At 37.2% G+C, this 21,599-nt stretch overlaps 1 protein-coding gene across 1 annotated transcript in view; it reads right to left on the reverse strand.

Moving 5' to 3' along the window:
• The window catches only part of LOC107706933 (NT-3 growth factor receptor-like), a 109,183-nt gene that overhangs the window by 18,600 nt on the left and 68,984 nt on the right, over window positions 1-21,599 (reverse strand). The window contains exons 10-11 of the mRNA XM_016510787.1: window positions 11,748-11,936; window positions 773-903 (exon numbers count right to left, since the gene is read on the reverse strand). Of these exons, the coding sequence (XP_016366273.1) occupies window positions 773-903; window positions 11,748-11,936 (320 nt within the window). The remainder of the gene's footprint in view (window positions 1-772; window positions 904-11,747; window positions 11,937-21,599) is intronic.

Here is a 21,599-nt window from a genome sequence, read left to right on the forward strand (position 1 = left end):
ATTAAAGTGATTATTACGTTTTGAATATGGATATTTTTCTTACAAAAACGCATGCATTCATTACAGAAGGCCTTTATTCACCCCCCGGAGCCGTGTGCGGCATGTTTTATTATGGATGTGCGCACTTTATTTGATGACTTGTGGACTGTTCAACTGCAACACCCGCTGACTGCAATGATAGAGCTTGGAATAGCCAGGACAATTTTTAATATAACTCCGACTGGAGTCGGTTTTTAATTTGTTTTTGCTTGACGCTTATATAGCCTAAATACACCTTTAGAGGATTTGTTGTGGAGAGAAGGGAACTAAAATAGCCTAATTGTGTTTGTAATTTTGCTTTTATTTACCATTATTTTAACCTACATTATTTCTGAATGTAATAATATAATGTAACGTACAGCCTATACTAATTTAGGCTGTTTTTTTCCTCTCAAAACACTTATACGAATAGCGTTTCTTGTCCATGCTGAAACATTTTTAAATATCTTGAAAAAAATTCTACAAATTTAAAAACTAGTTTTTAGCTATTGGAATTTGACTGGATTGTGAAAAGTTGGTGCAACAAAAATTAAAATTAAAGCCTATAAAGTAAAAAAAGATATTTTGACCCAAACTTTTTTAGATTGTGTGAAATGAGAGCAGGAATATACTTTACTTTCATAATGCACATTCCTGGTAATGGAATGGAGTGCACAGGAGAAGTGCATCTATTCTGAGAAAAGTCAAAGCAAAGCCAGAAGAAGGTGCTTTTAACTGCAAAAACATGCCTCACCTTCACAGCCACCAGCATCTTATCTTTGGTGGGGCTGAGGTTGTAACATTCGGCCAGAAACACCTTCCCGAAAGCTCCCTCGCCCAGCTCTCTCTTCAGAACAATGTCCCTCTGTTTAATATGCTGCACATCTGAAAGAGAAATGCAGAAAGAGAAAACCATAACGGCTATTAAATTTGTGTTTTGTATTTCAAGGTCATCAGTTCACAGTGATGCAGCAAAATGAGACTGGATTGTAAAATGGTACTGTTTTAAAGGAATAGTCAGTGTTATTTCAGTATTTATATTATTGTTCTATCAAAATATGTATTTATATTTTGAATTAGCATTTATATTTTCAGTTTCATTTTAATTTTAGTTGAAATTTTATCTGCTTTTGTCATTTTTATTTGTTTTAGTTTATTTAGCATTATTTGTTTTTTAAGTTTTTGTAAAGTTTTGTAATTTCAGCACTTCATCTTAAACTTACATTTCAGTTAGTTGCCCATAAGATAAATTTAATAAACTAAAATGAAATAAACGGAAATAAAAATAAATAAAAACTATATAGATATTAAAAATGGAAAAACAACAACAAAATGACTAAAACTAACTAAAATGAAAACTGAAAATTTAAGATTAAAAACTACTTTAAACTGTATCTGAGTGATATTAAAACAGCCAAGGCAACATTTCTAATTTTGTTTTTCATCTAATATTTATATTTTATTTGAGATTTATTTAATTTAATGAATTCAAAATTATTTTTTAAAGATTTAGGTTAACACTAACACATCGTATGGCAGTAGAATTGGAATATATCTGGAACAGTAACTGTTTTTTTTTTGTAAATGTGGTCACTATGAGTTGTTGTACAGCATGTCTTGTTTTACACAGAACATAGCATATAAGTTTGGAATTATTTACTTATTTATGTATTTATTTTGATGAATAAAAAACAAGAAGCACTGTCAGTGAATCTCATCAATGCCCATAATATATGATCATACAATAATGAGAAAGGTCCAGGTATGCAATTATCCACATAATATCATCATAAGAGACAATGTCCCTCAGGAACAGGTGGCAAAAATGAGTGTGGAAAAACGAGCCAAATGAATTATGAGTGACAGGTAATCTGTATGCGCCCGTTGTGCGTGTTGTTTACGCATATGTGTACAAGTGTAAATAAAGGCTTCAATCATGAGTTGTTCGCATTGTGTAAAAGGTCAGTTCCCATGCAGATGGTGTTCTAGAATTGCTGCTCGCAGTCACAGCTGGATATTTTCTGCGTGTTTTTTGTCTCCTCTGAGTTCTCTTTAAAAAAAAAAAAAAAACACAAAAAACGAGTGTGATGCAAATGAGAGTCAATTGTATAAAGGTCTCTTTTTGCCATCTGTTGGGAACTCACCTGGGACTTGTAATGCTTTGCCATCAATGTTCATTGTCATTTCCAATTATTTGTGTGAATTTAAAGTATCTTAAAAGCAAAAATGCTTTACCACAAAAAAAAAAGGTTACAAATATGACTCTACACAAACATAACAGCCTCTCTTTTCCTGTATCTAATCTTGAACTTCAAATAAACACATCTACTCATTGGCCTCTACCAAACATTGCATTAATAAAGGCAAACGATTATGTATACATATAAGTTTCTAAATAAATCAACAGACACCAAAGAGGCTATTCACACACACACACACACACACACATGATGTAACCATATATCATATATCCTGTTATACTGCTGTCAGATCAAAAATAACCCTTTGCGCATGTCCAAACCGAAATGATTTGTTGTATTGCTTCAACTTCTTGTGGTTGCTATGAAGTCACACAGAGATATTGTGAATTATTATTATGCTTGGGTCACTGGGTCAGAGCTGCCATTCTGAGACAAAACAGTGTTTTGCAAAAAAAAATAAAAAAAAGATCATAAATAGTCATGTACTTATCTGTTTTTATAAATCAGCATGTTCTGGGTAAACAAACGTACACTCTCAGAAAAAAGGTACAAAAGCTCTAACTGCACCTTTTCTAAAGGTACTGATATGTACCATTTGGGTACTAATATGTGCTCTTTAGATATTAATATGTACCTTTTAAAGGGGTCATATGATGCGATTTCAAGTTTTCCTTTCTCTTTGGAGTGTTACAAGCTGATTGTGCATAGATAAGATCCCTGAAGTTGCAAAGACTAAAGTCTCAAAACCAAAGAGATATTCTTTATCAAAGTTAAGACTCTGCCACGCCCCCCTAAAACGGCTCATTCTAACACGCCCCCACATATCTACATCACCATGTGGAAATATTTGCATAATGCGCCCAAATGTGCAAGCAAAGAAAGAAGGCGTGGTTTCAGTAACAGCAGTTAGTGTTGAAGCAGCCATGTCAAGGAGACGCTGTGTGTTTCTAGGCGAAAGCAAAAGCACTTTATTTAGCCTTTGTGTTTTTTGAACATTAAAGCATGTCAACATTCTGTTACACCAAATACACCAAATAATGATCTTTAAAAAAAGCATCATATGACCCCTTTAAGATACTAATATGCATCTTTTAGAGATAAGTAAAATACAAAAAATTACCATTTGAAAAGGTAGCAACCCGGTGACAGCTTTTATACTTTTTCTGAGTGTAGAATAATGGGGAAAAAAATAGCAATGCAAATTGAAGTGTGTTTGTGTATATATAATGCATTATATAAGTATTCATATAATGCCTTCTAACGCACCTTGTAATAAGTTGAATGTGCTTTTATAGCCTTTAGCTGTAACCAGAGTTTAAATAATCTAATCATTTATAATACACAATTTCACAATAATTATAATACTTATAAATGCACATTTATTGTTATAGCTTTAAAGAATATGATGCATCAAAGCAATATGATCAACAAGTACATCAGTCACATTCTAACATTTTAAAAATGTTATTGTTGCATTACTAGATGAGTATTGTAATGTTTTTTAATACAATAAATGTGATTTTATAAGTACAATTACTATGAAAAACAATATATGAAGCATTAAAATGTGGATTATGAATACTTTTATAAAACATATTCTGGTTTTAAGTTAAGTGTTTATTAAAATATTTAATTTGTTGACAAACTGTCAAAAAAATAGCTTAAGGCAAGGTTATATTTAGTACACCTTGCCATAAGGACAACAATAAATGTTTCTAATTACAATTATTAAGAAAAAAATGTTTTTTTTTTTTTAGAAAACTCATATATACTGGATAATGAATTTATGTTAAGTTAATTGCAGTGGTGGACAGTAACGGAGTAGTTTTACTTCGTTACTGTACTTAAGTACATTTTTCAAGTATCTGTACTTTACTGGAGTAGTTTTATTTTGAGTAACTTTTACTTTTACTTCACTACATTCCAAAGCATAAGATCGTACTTTTTACTTCACTACATTTCATACAACATATCGTTACTCCTTATAATATATCACGTGCTCTGACACGCAGAAGCGGTGTCTAATTCAAGAACGAACTGATTATTTTCAATGAAGTTCTGCAAAACAACAAGCTTTAAAACATTTTTTTCTTACTGGTGAAAATCAGATGGTCAAATCTGTTTTCTCTCAGGTACATTGCAGTGTAAGCTTAATAGTGAACATTACTGCATCACTCTCGTCAACGTAGTCCATATCAACAACAAAAATATATCTTGACTCCATATAGTGGTTATTTTGGGAAAATCCCAGGTATTTTGAGCAGTAATTTTAATAAAATTAAATTAAGTAGCCTATATAAAATTGCAAAATAAATCTATCTATCACTACTTTTTTACTTAAGTACATAAAAAATCGAGTACTTTTGTACTTTCACTCGAGTAAAATTGAAAAAGGAGTACTTTTACTTTTACTGGAGTAATATTTTATTATACGTATCTGTACTTTTACTCAAGTACTTGATTTGTGTACTTCGTCCACCACTGGTTAATTGTTTATTAAAATATTGATAATCCACATTATGCCCCCTATTTTAACGATCTAAGTGCATGGTCTAAAGCGCACGGCGCAGGTGCACTCAGGGCGTGTCCGAATCCACTTTTGCTAGTTTAATGACTGGAAAACGGTCGGCACGCCCGGGTGCATGGTCTAAACGGGTTGTACCTATTCTCTTAATGAGCTCGCGCTATGGCGGGTTCGCTATTTACATGGCGGAATGTAATTTTTCATTTTTAAAAATATTTGTGTGCTGCTGCGTGTCCCTGTGTGTGTAATAAGCAAAGTGTACACGTGTTATGCACTGTTAATAAAACAGCTTAAGACAAGTATGGCACCTTGCCATAAAGACAACAGATCTTACTGATCAGAGACACTTGAGCCAGTGAGAGACATCCAGTATCAAGTGCTGCAATCATCACTGACGCTCAGAGACTCGAGCAGCAGGGCTCTAGCAGATTGAAGCAGGATCAGGTCAAGTCTGGAGCACCTTCCTGTCCCCCAAAACATCATTTATATTCACTTGTTCTTCCATTAAGTGGTCCGCTGGATTTGTCCCATCCTCTGAGTGAACAATTACATGTGTACCTGCCGTAAGAGTCTGGGATGGGTTAAATTAACCTTCAGCTTCCCACCCAACCGGTAAAGCCCAGCTCCCCCCGCTGCTTATTTACCACAATCCGTTTGTGGAAAGACTTTGAATTAGAAAGGCACTATCCCGAGACTCACCGTCATTTATTTATTCCTCACCCTGGCCGAACCTGTATCAGCCCCTGAAGGCTGAATTTAGGAGAGCACACAGGCAGGTGCATTTATCGCAGCAAAAATCTATGATTAGAAATAGTGCCATTCATTCTTACTGAAGCAATCAAGATTTCTCAATTAAAAGGAATCCCTCCAGTTCATGCAGACCATTAATTTAAAATGCAAAACAAGCTTATTCTGAAAGTATCACTGTGGTGTTATAGCCATGAATATATATGAACCTAAACCAAGGTTCGTACAATATTCTGAATTGAATGCCTTTTGAATTATAATTCAGTTCCTGAATTTGAATTGAGGAAAAAATAACAAATTTTAATTTTCTGCATCTTAAGAAAGTAGACTTAAAATGAATCAAAATTCAGAGAAATTCACAAATGTAATGCCATTTTCAATTTGAAAAGAAATAAATTCAATGCAAATTTGAATTTGAGGAAGTAGAATTAAAATGAAATTAATTCAAATAATTTCATAAATAATAAGTGTGATTTTCAGCTAGGAATGTATAAATAAAAAATAAAACAAATTTGGATTTAAGTATAAATAAACTGAACTCAAATTCAAGGAAATTTACAAATATAATGTGCAGTTTTTAACTAGAAATAAAAAAAATACAAATTTGAATTTAAAAAAGTATAATTAAAATGAAATGAAAGTCAAAGAAATTTGCAAATGTAGTAACTGTAATTTTCAACATTCAAAAAGGAATGTATAAATAAAACAAATAAAATGAAAATTTGAATTTAAGAAAGTATAATTAAACTAAACTGAAATGCAAATGCATTCACAAATGTAATGCGTATAGTTTTTAACTAGAAATAAAAAATGCAAAAGAAAATGAATGTATATATAATAAAATGCTAATTTATTTCATTATTTTTCATTAATTTAGGGCAGTAGATTTAAAATGAACTGAAATTCAAAGAAATTAAAAAATTTAACAAGTGTAAATTAATGCATAAATAATGCGAATTTGAATTTAAAACAGTATAATTAAAATGAACTGAAATTCACAAATGCAATATGCTAATTTTTTCAACTAGAAAATAAATGTATAAATTAAATTAAAATGGACTTAAATTCAAAGAAATGCACAAATGCTATTTTAATTTTCAACTAGAAGAGGGGCATATAAATAAAACACAAAATACTCCAAACCCCCTCGTCCCCCCCACACACACACATATTCGCAAATATGGCTGATCAGTTGTTATTAAGCACCCGGTTTGTATCTGTGTCCACCTTCATTGAGATGGTTTGATGAGATGGTAGTCCAATTATGAGCAGCAACAATAGATGGACTGAATCAGAATCTTTGTGAAGGTGTGCACATTCAGAGCTCCATTAAACCTGGCCTGCATTCATTTACAATGCCCTTTTTCTGAGTGCATGCCTTTGTCTTCTCACTCTCAAGCCTGATCGATTCAGCTTGTCATCAAATGTTACCTTGAAACAATGCAATCGAAGTAATTGTGTCCAGAACAATGAAGGTGCACACAGAAAGCATCAGCATGGACATATCTTATCTAAACGTCCCGAGCAGTTCAATGTGAACAGGATGCAAAAACACGGTCACTGCTGGATACAAATATCAGCAGTCATTGTCACTAACCTGATGAAGTGGAGAAATGAACGGATATTGCAGGAGTACGATAAAATAATTGCTTTTCTCAACTGTATCTTTAAGACTGGTTATTTAAAATAGAAGTCATTGTTTTCATTTATTACTTATATAATTGCAGTTTGGCTCTTGCTACACATTCATATGTGACTTTTTTGGAATGCATTAAGCTGTGGTAGGCTAGTATGTTTTTAAATATTATTATTCTAGTGACAAAGGCATCTGATAACAGTAATATTTTACAAATATTTTAGAATTTAAAATATCTGTTGTCTATCTGGATATATTTTAAAATGTAATTTATTCCTGCGATGCAAAGCTGAATTTTCAGCATCATTACTGCAGTCTTCAGTGTCACATGATCCTTCAGAAATCATTCTAATATGCTGATTTGGTGCTAATTTATTAATAATGGTTCTTATAATTATCAGTGTTAAAACATGTGTTAGCAAAATGAAACATAAAAAGACTTATTTAAAAAAAATAAATACAATTGTATTTATTTATTGCTGGATGGATGGATGGATGGATCATTTATGACTTTTTGTTTTATTGGATGGACATAATCTGACAATCTAATAAATGTGCCAGACACAGCACTGCTCAAAATCATCCATATTTGCAATGCACAGTCAGGATCGTATATTTATAGCCTTTGTATTCACCGGAGCTCATTGTACATGCTAGTGCACTCACTTCCTCTAGAATACTGCTACCTGAATAATGATCTTCAGTCTATTGCATGTGATCCAGACGCTGTATTTCCCATGACTTATGCCAGAAATCCTAGCGGCAAATATTTCATGATTAATAATTTAATAAATTAAAGAGCCATCTCACAGAGAGAGAGAAAAAAAACAATTTCCCTTGCTCTTCTGAAATAAATGTGCTGTTAACATAATCGTATGTTTCGTGATCTATGTGGCAAAAAGCAAAGTATATATATATTTTTTATATCTATATATCTATATTCTTGGATATAGGTGAAGCTAAACTCTAGGTGGTGTTAGTTGGTGCTAACCACCAACGGAGATGCTGTGTAGTTCAGGCATGAACTCTTCTTGGGTTGAAAAGGAAAGTAAATGCAGCACAACTCAATTGTAATTGCAGAATAGCTTGTGCGAGTCAGTCATCTTATGGATTCCTGAAAAGTCAGCATGTCATGGCTCAAGGGACTCGCTTACTTGAATCCGTGCAACAGCTTCCTTTCAAATACACCTACTGCAGCAGTCTACAGATAAAACGTAATCAAAGTTATATTTTTTATTTGTCAAAATTGTTGTATAAATTAAACTCTGTATAAATGGGACATTTCCCATTTGGCATATTTCATATAAAGAATTAAGCCTATTTTAGGATCAAATTTATTAATTTTTTCTTGAATTGTGACATTGATGAAAATTAAAGCCATTTTTCCATAAATTACCATAATGCGTTCAGATTTTACTTTTGAGTTCCCATTAGATATTGATTAATGTATTACAGTAAAAGAATACAATAATGCATACATATTTTTTATGAATTGTAGTTTAAATTTTGCAGTATAAAGTATTACTTTGTGTAAATAAAATCTAAATATGTTTAAATATATAAAAAAACATTATTTTAGATATTACAAATACAATAATGACAATGTTTTACAGGGTTTCTGCAGGTTTTATGGAGGTAAATGTAAGATTTTTTCAAAGACCTTTTAAGACCAAGTAAAGAAAGTTTAAGGAATAAATTGAAGGGAACACAATGTCAATATGTTTTCTAAATGTAAATGTCTAGGGAGCACACAATGTGTTGTATTAGCAATACTTAGCACTTTAAAATACAATCTCCATTATTCATTCATTTCACTCAAATCATTTTACAAAAACAAAAGCTTAAGGCTTAAATAGCTCTGCTCCCAAATATGGAATACGGAAATAACTTTTACTTTTACTTTTGATCACACTGAAATGAAGTGTTGTTCTTTATTAATATTTTTGTTTTGTTTTCCAATTTAAATTTCTAAATATTCTTAAATCAAGATACATTTTCTGTAGATGCAAAATGACATGCAAAATGCAAAATGACATGCAAAATGACATATGAAGTCTTGCTGCAAATATCTGTCATATGGAGTCAGAAAAAAAATCAGCTTAATTTGATTGACATATCTGCTATTGTTTTAAGAATAAACTTACTTTGGTTCCATTTCTCAGAAAACAAATTAATATCATCTTTTTCCTGCAAAAGTAAATGCAATGTAAATCAGAAAATTGATTTAAGATTATTTAGATATTTTAATTGAGAAAACAAAACAAAAAAATACTGAGGAAGATATTCTCTCTCTTTTTTTTTTTTTTGCATTGTATGCAACATTTAATGCTATGATTACATGAATTTAAGGCTTTCTGCTCTGATTTAAGGACTTTTTAAGACCAGCAGAAACCCTGTTATAATGATAATATGATAAATATCAAAATGAAAAATTCACAATTACAGTCCTAAAAATAGGTTTGATCTTGTTTATGCTATACATATTATATCTTCATTTTGATTTGGGGTTAAAATATGTCTTGCTTCACTTTTGTAAGATCTGCCCTGCAATGCAAATGCTCTAAGCTGAAGTCTGCATGTTGTATTCTTTATGGATTTGGACTGTGATTAGATTTTTAAAAATGTCAACTGTTAACTGGGTGAAACTGGTCTGATACCCAACCCATACTCCTCTCTCTACTACTGTAGTTTATGTTCTATCTATAAAAGAAATCGTGAGCTGAACCTTGGACCATTTTTATATGGTGTATCTTTATATAAATGATTCAGCTTACTACAGCTTGCGCATAAAGTGCTTTCTAGTTGCCCAGAGCCCGAGAAGTAAAAATATACCCTCTCTTAAGCAGCTAACTGTCATTTAAATATCACACACTCATCAGATGTGGGCGTGCCATGATGGTTATGTATCTACAGCCATAAAGATTTTATGCCATCCATTATGCATAAAGAGTTTATTTAATTATGAGGGCAAAATGTGATTGTCCTCTGCCTTTGGATTCCTTTTCATAGCCGTCAGTTCAACCTGTGAATAAACCACTGTTTTGTGCCTGGAATATAAATAGACCGTGTGTGTTGATGTGTGCAAGTCTGTGTCTCCATATATACCATACTATGTCCTATAAATCAATCGGTGCCCCTTTTAGCTTTTTAAACTGGCTAACAAAAACACTTAGGCAAAGTCACAAGTATATTTGTTCCAATTAATTACATTAAAGGTCTAAACTAAGACACCATTTGCACCATGAAAGTCATTTGGAAGGCTTCAGTCACAACGGACCCCCAAAATAGCAAATGAATATATTAATGATCTTATAAATCTTAGCAGGAGCTCTGCATTTACATTCCGGGCCATTTATACAAACAACAGAGTTGGCATTTGTTCCCATGCACTCTGCAATTAGTGCAAGCTACGGCTATCCAAAAGTCATCTATTTTTAACACTATTGTGCTAATTTACACATCTTCATAGTGACCCATAAACTGTGCTATATGATGAGGATATACTATAGGCTAGTTAAAAGGTCTACAGTAGAGACCTTTCATAAACACAGAGATTATTTCCATCACCATTTAAAAATATTCTTTCTGAAATATGTGATATGTGGCCATGAATACGAATTTAAAAAATTTTAATGTGTAAAATTCATGCGGCTTCCCTTAGAAGCACCACCTAGAGTCGCTAAAGTGTCACTAGAGTTAAATTACAGTGGTATTTATAAACATTTTACTTCCATTTACGTAAATATTCCTGAGTGAAACAATATAATGAGCAAAAAAAGTTGGTGTATTATTTTATCCTTCAGGAATTCGATTTATTACCATTTAAAATGTTTCTACTATTTCAATATGTAAATTTAAATTAATTTTCAGCAGCATTCCTCCAGTCTTCAGTGTCATGTGATCCTTCAGAAATCATTCTAATATGCTGATTTAGTGCTGTAGAAACATTTCATATCAATGTTGAAAACAGCTGTGCAGCGTAATAGTGGAAACTGATACATTGAATAGAAAATTCAAAAGAACAGTATTTATTTGAAATATAAATCGTGTCAGGAGTGAATTCCAGGTTTGTGTGTGTAAAGAAACAAAACTCACTTTTGAAGTTGCGATGATTGACACCGTGGTAACCATAGCAACATTTTGGCATCTTATTTTTGGTAATATTACAGTGACCAAAGACTCATTATGCTCAGAGATTTTAATTTGCTGTCATGTTTTGTTTATGTTTGGAAGGTTGCTTGGCAGAGCGCACTCTTGAAGGGTTGCCATGTCCACTTATTATAAGCAACACTTTTTTTAAGCCTCTTCGGGTTTGTTGTTTGGGCACAGCTCATAAAACAATCCAGTTTATGGAGTTAATAAAGTAGGCAAGCCCAGGTCGCAATATTTTGGTATGTGGCTTATTTCCAAGATTTGGATTTAAGTTTATTATGGCCTTGTTCTTATTTGCTATTTTTTATAGCAAGATCCGCTTACACTAATGAGTCAAATCGTACCTGGTTCACTGTGATTTCTTGCACTGCACACAAATCTGATACGCATTTAAATACATCAACAACTAGTTGTTCAGTTCAGTCCATTACAAACTGTGTAGAATTTCTGCAAATGCGGTTGTACTCACAAGTGGTCGGCTTGTTGCAGTTGTGTCCATGTCGGAAGTACTGCGGGTTCTCGATGACAGGAATGCGACTCATGCCGATTACGACGGCATCAGGTCCCGCATCGAGAGAGCAGGGTGTGACAATACCATGGTTGACATGATGAAGAGGGCTTGCAGAGTCTTCCTCACCGCTGATGACTGCCACTGGGCCTGCAGAGCAAGCACAAAGTAATGATAAACCTACAACAGATTGAATGTTATTTTGAAGTATTGAAAAAAACAAAGATGGCTTTGATCCAAATCAAGCTCTGATTACTGTCTTTGTAAAGAGCCAAAGGAGACATTAGACTTTAAACACTAGCTAACCGGGATGACTTAACAACCATCGGCTCATTTCACAACATTAAACCTTCACAAGACTACAAAGACGTAAAAAAAACTCTTTCATCAAGTTTACTTGTTTATTCATTGTGAAATTGACTGGTTGAAAATCATCTAAATTTGCCACCTGAGGGAAAGCCATTGAGCCGAACTGGGGAATTGGGAAGGAAGGAGGGTGTTACTGCTGGTAAACATATCATTTTCAACAAGCCCACCTCAAAACAGGACTCGTCAAAACAGCCGGTTGTTCACAAGCACACTCAGGGGACCGGTTTAAATATGGCCAACCAAACAAATAATCAACACAGAGGGACTGAAGTACTGAATGTCGTCTTCTCAAATGTCTAAAATCTGTCTGTAATGCTTTAGACTTGGACAGATATCTATAAACCCACCTAATGAGCATTATTTCACTGAATTCATTCCAAGCTGAGCTCTTGTCGGTTAATGTTTGATGTGAAATTCTGTTATCCTAATGTGAAAATGAATCCCATTTATCTGAATACCCAGATTTTCTAATGAAAATCTCTATAGCTCTGTTCCAAAACCTAGTGAGCTGCCTTTCTGAGGGCTGCAGGAATGAGTCCTAAAATCCACAAATAAAATTTCTGGTTCCATCGTCCTGATGTCAGTGGGTTTTTGGTTAAATGTCTGAAATGACCTCATGGTATTTTTACGTTTTATTCTACAACATGAATATATCAGTAATATCCCACTCGTGATTTAAGCTTTTACGTTTCTTAAAAAGGTGGCAAGTGATTAAATTGAACTACAGAGCTGGTTGAGAACATTAAATGTCATCACGACAAACAGGTAAATTCACTTTTACAGTCTTGTTATATTTATAATGGAGCTCTTGCAAACTCTCATTTCTCAAATTTCAACTCTCACTTTATAACTTGTAGATTTTAAACAAAGATTGAACGAGTTTAGAGCTTGGTGGTAGTGTCACTGAGGTCATTTGTCTGCTGTAGTTTATAGCTTTAGCTTTTTACTTCTGACCATTGTATTTAGACTTGAGAATTCATGAAAGTTTTGTTAATTTGTGAAGATTATCTTGTTAAACAAAACATGTAAGTATCAAAAAAATATGTGAAAAGTGGTAAAACAGCAGCTGCGGTTGCCAGAACTTCACCATAAAATATATAGCAATGTTTTAGGTTTTACTGATTTAACTAAAATTGACAGCAAAATCTTATTTCATTAACTGATATAATTTTAATATACCAACACATCGAAGTACTAATATCTGTTTTGTACCTTTGTAATACACTGACAAACACACAGCCGTTTTTTCAATGAAAAAACATCAAATGTGAAGTGTCACTCAGGGAATTCTGGGAATGTCAATTGACAGTTTTTCACAGTAAATCACACGTTAAATGGATATTCACTTCTTAAAACTGTACATTTAACAGTATTTTACTGTAGAATTACATTAAATATATTAGATCTATATTATATGTTAGATCTATTACAGTTATAAAGGTTTTCACCGTAGCAAATTTTTACATTCTTTTACAAATCGAAAAATCCTGTTGGGTTTTGTTGAAGGAAATCAGAGTGAAGCTTTGGGTTTGTCATCTGTACAGCCCTCTATGTTCACACACACACACACACACATACACACACACGTACGTAACAGGTATAGAAAGTATTATGTTCATATATGTAGAATTACACAAAAATGTTCAAATGTGTACCTGATATGCCTGTCTGTATGTGTGTGCACCTTCCCCTTTACATTTCTGAATGCAATGTTGATCCTAATTTCCTGTCTTTGCACCTCCTCTTCCCTTTCTGCACTATCTCTGCATGGGAGATGTGGGTTTCTAATGAGCTCTGATTATCTAAATCATATATGAGACATTATTTTTCATGTATATTTGATTATTTTTGTATTTTTATCAAGTTCACTTTTCTGTCCGATGTGAACTGGAAGCACATGCTAATTACATTGCACTTTACATTCGTCTTACAGAAACGAAAAAGGGCGAATTCACACCGTATATACATACTCTTATGTCTTATCAGGTATGCTGCTTTGTTACTAATGTTGTTAAATTAATTTCATTGCTGAAATGTCTCTGCATGGGAGAGAAATGAAAAAGGGCGAATTCACACCGTATATACATACTCTTATGTCTTATCAGGTATGCTGCTTTGTTACTAATGTTGTTAAATTAATTTCATTGCTGAAATGTCTCTGCATGGGAGAGAAATGAAAAAGGAATTCACACCATACATACATACTCTTATGTCTTATCAGATTAAAGAAGAGTCGAACTGTCATCTGATGTCCGTCTGATTAATGCATAAAAAACCACAACGCAGACTACACCGGTTACACGTGGTGCCGTGACCATTTCGGATCATCAGATCAGCGCTTCGCAGATCGCCGTGGTTGTGCGAAGGCTCGCCTGCTTCGCCGATCTCCTCTCCCGGTCTTTCTCACCACCATCGCTCACATCGGCCCGGTGCTCGTGGATAAGGAGGGCGCGTGACATCGCGGGACAGACTGTTGCTTGTTAAAGGGACGGTAAAGAGTTTCATTGACTTTATGATCGACGACTTTTTTTCTCCGGAAGACATTCGTTCATCGTTAAAGCACATTAATCGAGAGAGACTTTGTGATAAGGACAGCGGGACGCTTCAGTGACCGTCGACCATCGTATCCTTCATATTGAACTCTGAACTGTTTTGAAAGAGTCTTAAGTGTATTTCTTCAAAGTATATATTTTATCTGCATTCTAGGTTGTGCATATGTGTTTTTATTTACATTTACGGAGGCAATTATTACATTTTTCTGTGTTTACTATTTATGCTGAGTCATGTTTGAGGACACTGATAATCAGGAAAATCTTAGACCTGTGCAACGGCCCAGTGCTATGTTCCCAGTAGGCAGGGGTAGTGGGGCTAGAATACAGCACACTGACAAAATGTCTGATGTTTCACCTCAATGTTTTGGGAGAGGGAGGGCATTCTAATCTTTAATGCAGAAATTGACCATGTACACATGTCTGATTCAGCTATTGGTGCTTCAGAGAGCCCAGCTGCTTGTTCTACCCCTTTTACACATGCAAATGCTGATCATGTTATTACTGCTGAGTCTTTAGTGGGTATTATTTCTGATTTGGCACAGACAATTGGTCAGAGCATTTCGGCCATTTTCAATTTAGCACAACAGCCCAGCCAAATGCAGTCTAAGTCAGTTGTGCAACATTCAAGTGAATGTGTTGATGCTTCTAACTTTAAAGTCATTGTCCAACACGATGTTACACCTCCACCTTTCTTTAGGGGTGATAAAAGTGATTCATTTACTGTGCATGAATGGGAAGACATGATGTACAGTTATTTGAACAGTAAGAAATGCACTGATGACACTGAAGCCTCTGATATAATCTTGAGCAGATTAGCAGGGAAAGCGAGGGATGTAGTCAAAGTGTCCTTGCGCAGTTTCCCAGGGCCAACCGCTACAGTGCTCCCTAGTACAGTGTTTGATATTCTGAAACGAAACTTCAGTGAGTTGATGTATTCGAACATGCCTATGGCTGACTTTTACAACACTCTCCCTAAGACGGATGAGAGCCCAATGGACTATTGGATACGATTGAATAAGGCAATTGATGTGGCTGATGAGTGTTTGCGTAGGCGCAGAAAGTACGTTGAAGACCCTGCAGCTGAAGCTGTAATGATGTTTGTCTCTCACTGTCCAGATCCTGGCCTTGCTTTGTCTTTTCAGTTCAAGCCTGCTGAACAGTGGAGTGCTGCTGAGGTTCAAGAGTGACTGGATTGTCACGGCAGGAACCTGAAAAGAGCTTCTGCTAGAACTACACGCTACTTACCTGTGTCCGCTTGCCATCAGAACACTGTGACGGTCAGTGATGATCCTGTACCCAACAGCCCGAACTCTCATCAGGTCAGTCACCATGCTCAAATGGTCAGCTCAACCCCTACGCGTCTCCTTTTACTCCTAATGCTAGTATGCAGCAGTTGGTTGGCATGATGGATAAAGTTTTATCGCTATGCACTGCCTCACTGTCCTCGTCTCATCCTGGTAGAACAGTCAAAACTTCAGATCCCAAGTCCAGTGTGAGTTCAACATGTAGAGTGTGTCGGTCTACAGAGCACACCACGTATGCTCACTGCATGCGCCATAGGCTTTGTCGTAACTGCCTCAAACCTGGACACTTTAAGAGTAATTGCCCTGAGACGGCAGGCCTTGAACCGCTTTCTCCTACCACCCAGTTAAACTAAAAAGCCCATGTATGGAGGGGGTAAACATGGGCAGTGGTGAACTTCCCCTAAACGATGAGTCGGACCCACAAGAAATTTGTGTAAATAGTTGCAAGTTGTTGCCACCCGACACAACAGTGCTATATGTGGGATCTCAGAAAATTTGTTGATCCTAATTTCCTGTCTTTGCACCTCCTCTTCCCTTTCTGCACTATCTCTGCATGGGAGATGTGGGTTTCTAATGAGCTCTGATTAATCCAAGTACATATTTTTCTTTTAAATTACTTTTGTACTTAAATCTGTCGTCTAAATCATATACAAGACATTGTTTTTCATGTATATTTTCTTATTTTTGTATTTTTATCAAGTTTGGTCACTTTTCTGTCCGATGTGAACTGGAAGCACATGCTAATTACATTGCACTTTACATTCGTCTTACAGAAACGAAAAAGGGCGAATTCACACCGTATATACATACTCTTATGTCTTATCAGGTATGCTGCTTTGTTACTAATGTTGTTAAATTAATTTCATTGCTGAAATGTCCCCTTTCTGCACTGTCTCTGCATGGGAGAGAAACAAAAAAGGGCGAATTCATATGGGATTACATTTCTGCCACATTTTTGCCACATTCAGCGGCCCGGTGCTCGCGGATAAGGAGGGCGCGTGTGACACAAACAGCGCGTGACATCGCGGGACAGACTGTTGCTTGTTAAAGGGACGGTAAAGAGTTTCGTTGACTTTATGATCGACGACTTTTTTTCTCCAGAAGACTTTCGTTCATCGTTAAAGCACATTAATAACAGAGACAGGGACAGCGGGACGCTTCAGTGACCGCCGAACATTGTATCCTTCATATTGAACTTTTGAAAGAGTCTTAATAAGTGTATTTCTTCAAAGTATATTTTATCTGCATTCTAGGTTGTGCATTTGTGTTTTTATTTTCATTTTCTGAGGCAATTATTACGTTTTTCTGTGTTTACTATTTAAGCTGAATCATGTTTGAGGATACTGTTAGTCAGGAAAATCTTAGTCCTGTGCAACGGCCCAGTGCTATGTTCCCAGTAGGCAGGAGTAGTGGGGCTAGAATACAGCACACTGACAAAATGTCTGATGTTTCACCTCAATGTTTTGGGAGAGGGAGGGCATTCTTTAATGCAGAAATTGACCATGTACACATGTCTGATTCAGCTATTGGTGCTTCAGAGAGCCCAGCTGCTTGTTCTACCCCTTTTACACATGCAAATGCTGATCATGTTATTACTGCTGAGTCTTTAGTGGGTATTATTTCTGATTTGGCACAGAAAATCGGTCAAAGCATTTCAGCCAGTCTCAATGTAGCACAGCAGCCCAGCCAATTGCAGTCTAAGTCAGTTGTGCAACATTCAAGTGAATGTGTTGATGCTTCTAACTTTAAAGTCATTGTCCAACACGATGTTACACCTCCACCTTTCTTTAGGGATGATAAAAGTGATTAATTTACTGTGCATGAATGGGAAGACATGATATACAGTTATTTGAACAGTAAGAAATGCACTGACGACACTGAAGCCTCTGATATCATCTTGAGCAGATTAGCAGGGAAAGCGAGGGATGTAGTCAAAGTGTCCTTGCGCAGTTTCCCAGGGCCGACCGCTACAGTGCTCCCTAGTACAGTGTTTGACATTCTGAAACGAAATTTCAGTGAGTTGACATACTCGAACATGCCTATGGCTGACTTTTACAACACGCTCCCTAAGACAGATGAGAGCTCAATGGACTATTGGATACGATTGAATAAGGCAATTGATGAGGCTGATGAGTGTTTGCGTAGGCGCAATAAGTGCGTTGAATACTGAAGACCTGCAGCTGAAGCTGTAATGATGTTTGTCTCTCACTGTCCAGATCCTGGCCTTGCTTTGTCTTTTCAGTTCAAGCCTGCTGAACAGTGGAGTGCTGCTGAGGTTCAAGAGAACTACACGCTACTTACCTGTGTCCGCTTACCATCAGAACACTGTGACAGTTAGTGATGATCCTGTACCCAATTATCCCAAACAGCCCAAACTCTCATCAGGTCAGTCACAATGCTCAAATGGTCAGCTCAACCCCAAAACATCTCCTTTTACTCTGAGTGCTAGTATGCAGCAGTTGGTTGGCATGATGGATAAAGTTTTATCGCTATGCACTGCCTCACTGTCCCCGTCTCATCCTGGTAGAACTGTCAAAACTTCAGATCCCAAGTCCAGTGTGAGTTCAACATGTAGAGTGTGTCGGTCTACAGAGCACACCACATATGCTCACTGCATGCACCATAGGCTTTGTCGTAACTGCCTCAAACCTGGACACTTTAAGAGTAATTGCTCTGAGACGGCAGGCCTTGAACTGCTTTCTCCTACCACCCAGTTAAACTAAAAAGCCCATGTGTGGAGGGGGTAAGCATGGGCAGTGGTGAACTTCCCCTAAATGATGAGTCAGACCCATAAGAAATATTTGTAAATAGCTGCAAGTTGTTGCCACCTGACAAAACCGTGCTGTATGTGGGATCTCAAAAAAACTGATGGAGCTAGTGATCTGTTCTATGCTCCTGTGACTGTTGGTGGCCAGTCCGTACTGAATGGTTTGCTTGATTCAGGCAGTATGGCTTGCACCCACAGTACGGAAGGTGAATCCAAGTTGCGTGCCAATGGAGTTCTCCCTCAACCTTCAGTGATTCCTGGTAACGTGGTCCTCGTTGGCTGTGGTGGTCTTACTATTCAGCCTAAGTGCACGTATGACCTGGAAGTCGAAGTCTATGGATTTAAGTTCATCGTACCTACTTTACTAGTACCTGAACAGAAGGACGAGTTCATTATCGGCAGTAACGTCATCAAATGTGTGCTTCAGAAGATGAAAACCGAAAAGAAGTACTGGGAGCTAATTTCCTGTCAAAACAGCAACCCAGAATGTGAACAGTTTCTCGAGCTTTTGAGCTGTTTCCCATTGTTCTGGTTCCCCTCAACCTGAAAAACTTGGCTCAATGAAGCTTTGTCAAGCAGTCACTTTACTTCCCAGGAGTGAGCACCTTGTGTGGGGAAAATTACCTGCCAACACTCATATTTCCCCAGGTAGCACCGTCATTGTTGAACCCACTACTTCACGTTCAAGACCACGTCATGTTCTTGTTGGACGTGTTGTTTCTCATATGTGGGGTGATCGATGGGTACCGATGAAGATTCTGAATCCTACCCAGTCTCCGATAACTCTTCGACGTAACACCAAGCTGGCAGATGTGTCCCCTTGTCTGGCAGTGGAAGATGTTTCTCTCACGCAAGGCGTGTGCAAACCTCATGATGTCCCTGATTCTGCTCTCCCCAAGCCCATTCAATCTGTTGACCCTGTGCGGCTGCTGCACGAGTATGGTTTGGAGGACATTGATATCGATGGGTGTGAAGTCTCTAAGTCATGGAAGGAGGAGTTGGCGAGTCTTATAGTGTCCTATCACGATGTTTTCTCCAGAGACAGACTTGATTGTGGAGAGGCGAAAGACTTCGTACACAGAATTCATCTGTGCGATGAGCGCCCGTTCCGCCTGCCTTATCGCCGAATCCCTCCCGCCCACTACCAAAAGTTGAGAGAGGTTCTTTCTGAAATGGAAGAGAAATGCATTATTAGTAAATCCGTCAGCGAATATGCATCTTCTTTGGTAATGGTTTGGAAGAAGGATGGATCTATGAGAGTCTGTACTGATTTTCGCTGGCTTAACGCGAAGACTATCAAGGATGCTCATCCTTTGCCACACCAGGCAGATTGCCTGGCTGCTCTTGGTGGCAATCTTCTTTTCAGCTCTATGGACTTAACATCAGGATTTTACAACATCCCATTCCATGTGTCTGATCGGCATTACACAGCGTTCACAACACCCATGGAATTGTATGAATATAACCGCCTTCCCCAGGGCCTCTGTAACAGTCCGGCATCCTTTATGCGCATGATGCTCAGCATTTTTGGAGATCCCAACTTTTCCAGCCTTCTTTGCTATCTCGATGATTTGCTGGTTTTTGCCCGTTCTGAACAGGAGGCCTTGAAACGCTTGGAAGTGGTGTTTTCTAGGTTGGGAGCTAGTAATCTGAAGTTGGCTCCATCAAGTTTCTGGGCCATGTGATCAGCAGTTCTGGAGTTTCTGTGGATGAAGACAAAGTAGCAGTAATTTCTGCCTTTCAGAAGAAAGATCTCATGAAAGAGGATGGCTTCACACCTTCGCCAAAGAAAATAAGATCGTTTCTGGGCATGGTTCTGTACTACCAAAGCTACATCCCTGGATGTTCACGAATCGCAAAGCCACTGTTCAATTTGACGGCTGGACAAAAACATTTGGCGAGAGCCACAAGCAGTCGTAATAGAGCTGGTACTTTCCGAGAGTTGTCTCCCCAAGACTGGACTCCTGTCTGTGATGTCGCCTTTGAGGAGTTGAAAAGAGCCCTTGTCCAGAGTGTTGTGCTCGCTCACCCTGACTTTGAGCGCCCCTTTATTCTCTGCACTGACGTGGCGTTGGATGGCCTAGGTGCAGTGCTTTCTCAAGTTCCCATTGGCGAGGATAAAGCACATCCTATAGCCTTCGCCAGCAAGTCTCTGAGCCGCAGCCAAGCCAATTACCCTGCACACAGACTGGAGTTCTTGGCTCTCAAGTGGTCCATCAATATGACGGCTGGACAAAAACGTTTGGCGAGAGGCACAAGCAGTCGTAATAGAGCTGGCACTTTCCGAGAGTTGTCTCCCCAAGACTGGACTCCTGCCTGTGATGTCGCCTTTGAGGAGTTGAAAAGAGCCCTTGTCCAGAGTGTCGTGCTCGCTCACCCTGACTTTGAGCGCCCCTTTATTCTCTGCACTGACGTGGCGTTGGATGGCCTAGGTGCAGTGCTTTCTCAAGTTCCCATTGGCGAGGATAAAGCACATCCTATAGCCTTCGCCAGCAAGTCTCTGAGCCGCAGCCAAGCCAATTACCCTGCACACCGACTGGAGTTCTTGGCTCTCAAGTGGTCCATATGTGACAAGTTCAGCCATTGGCTTAAAGGCCATGAGTTCACTGTATGGACTGATAACAACCCGCTCACGTATATCATGACCAAACCTAAGTTATATGCATGTGAGCAGCGCTGGGTTTCAATGCTTGCCCCATACAATTTTAAAATCAAGTACGTCCCTGGAAGGTTGAATGTGGTGGCGGATGCACTCAGTCGTGACCCATTTGTCAAGCCAGTGAGTCAACGTCTTCTGTCCGAACCTTACTCTGAACTGCTG

Source organism: Sinocyclocheilus rhinocerous, unplaced genomic scaffold (genome assembly GCF_001515625.1).
Source record: "Sinocyclocheilus rhinocerous isolate Xijiao unplaced genomic scaffold, SAMN03320098_v1.1 scaffold265, whole genome shotgun sequence".
In the NCBI taxonomy this organism is placed as follows: Eukaryota; Metazoa; Chordata; class Actinopteri; order Cypriniformes; family Cyprinidae; genus Sinocyclocheilus; species Sinocyclocheilus rhinocerous.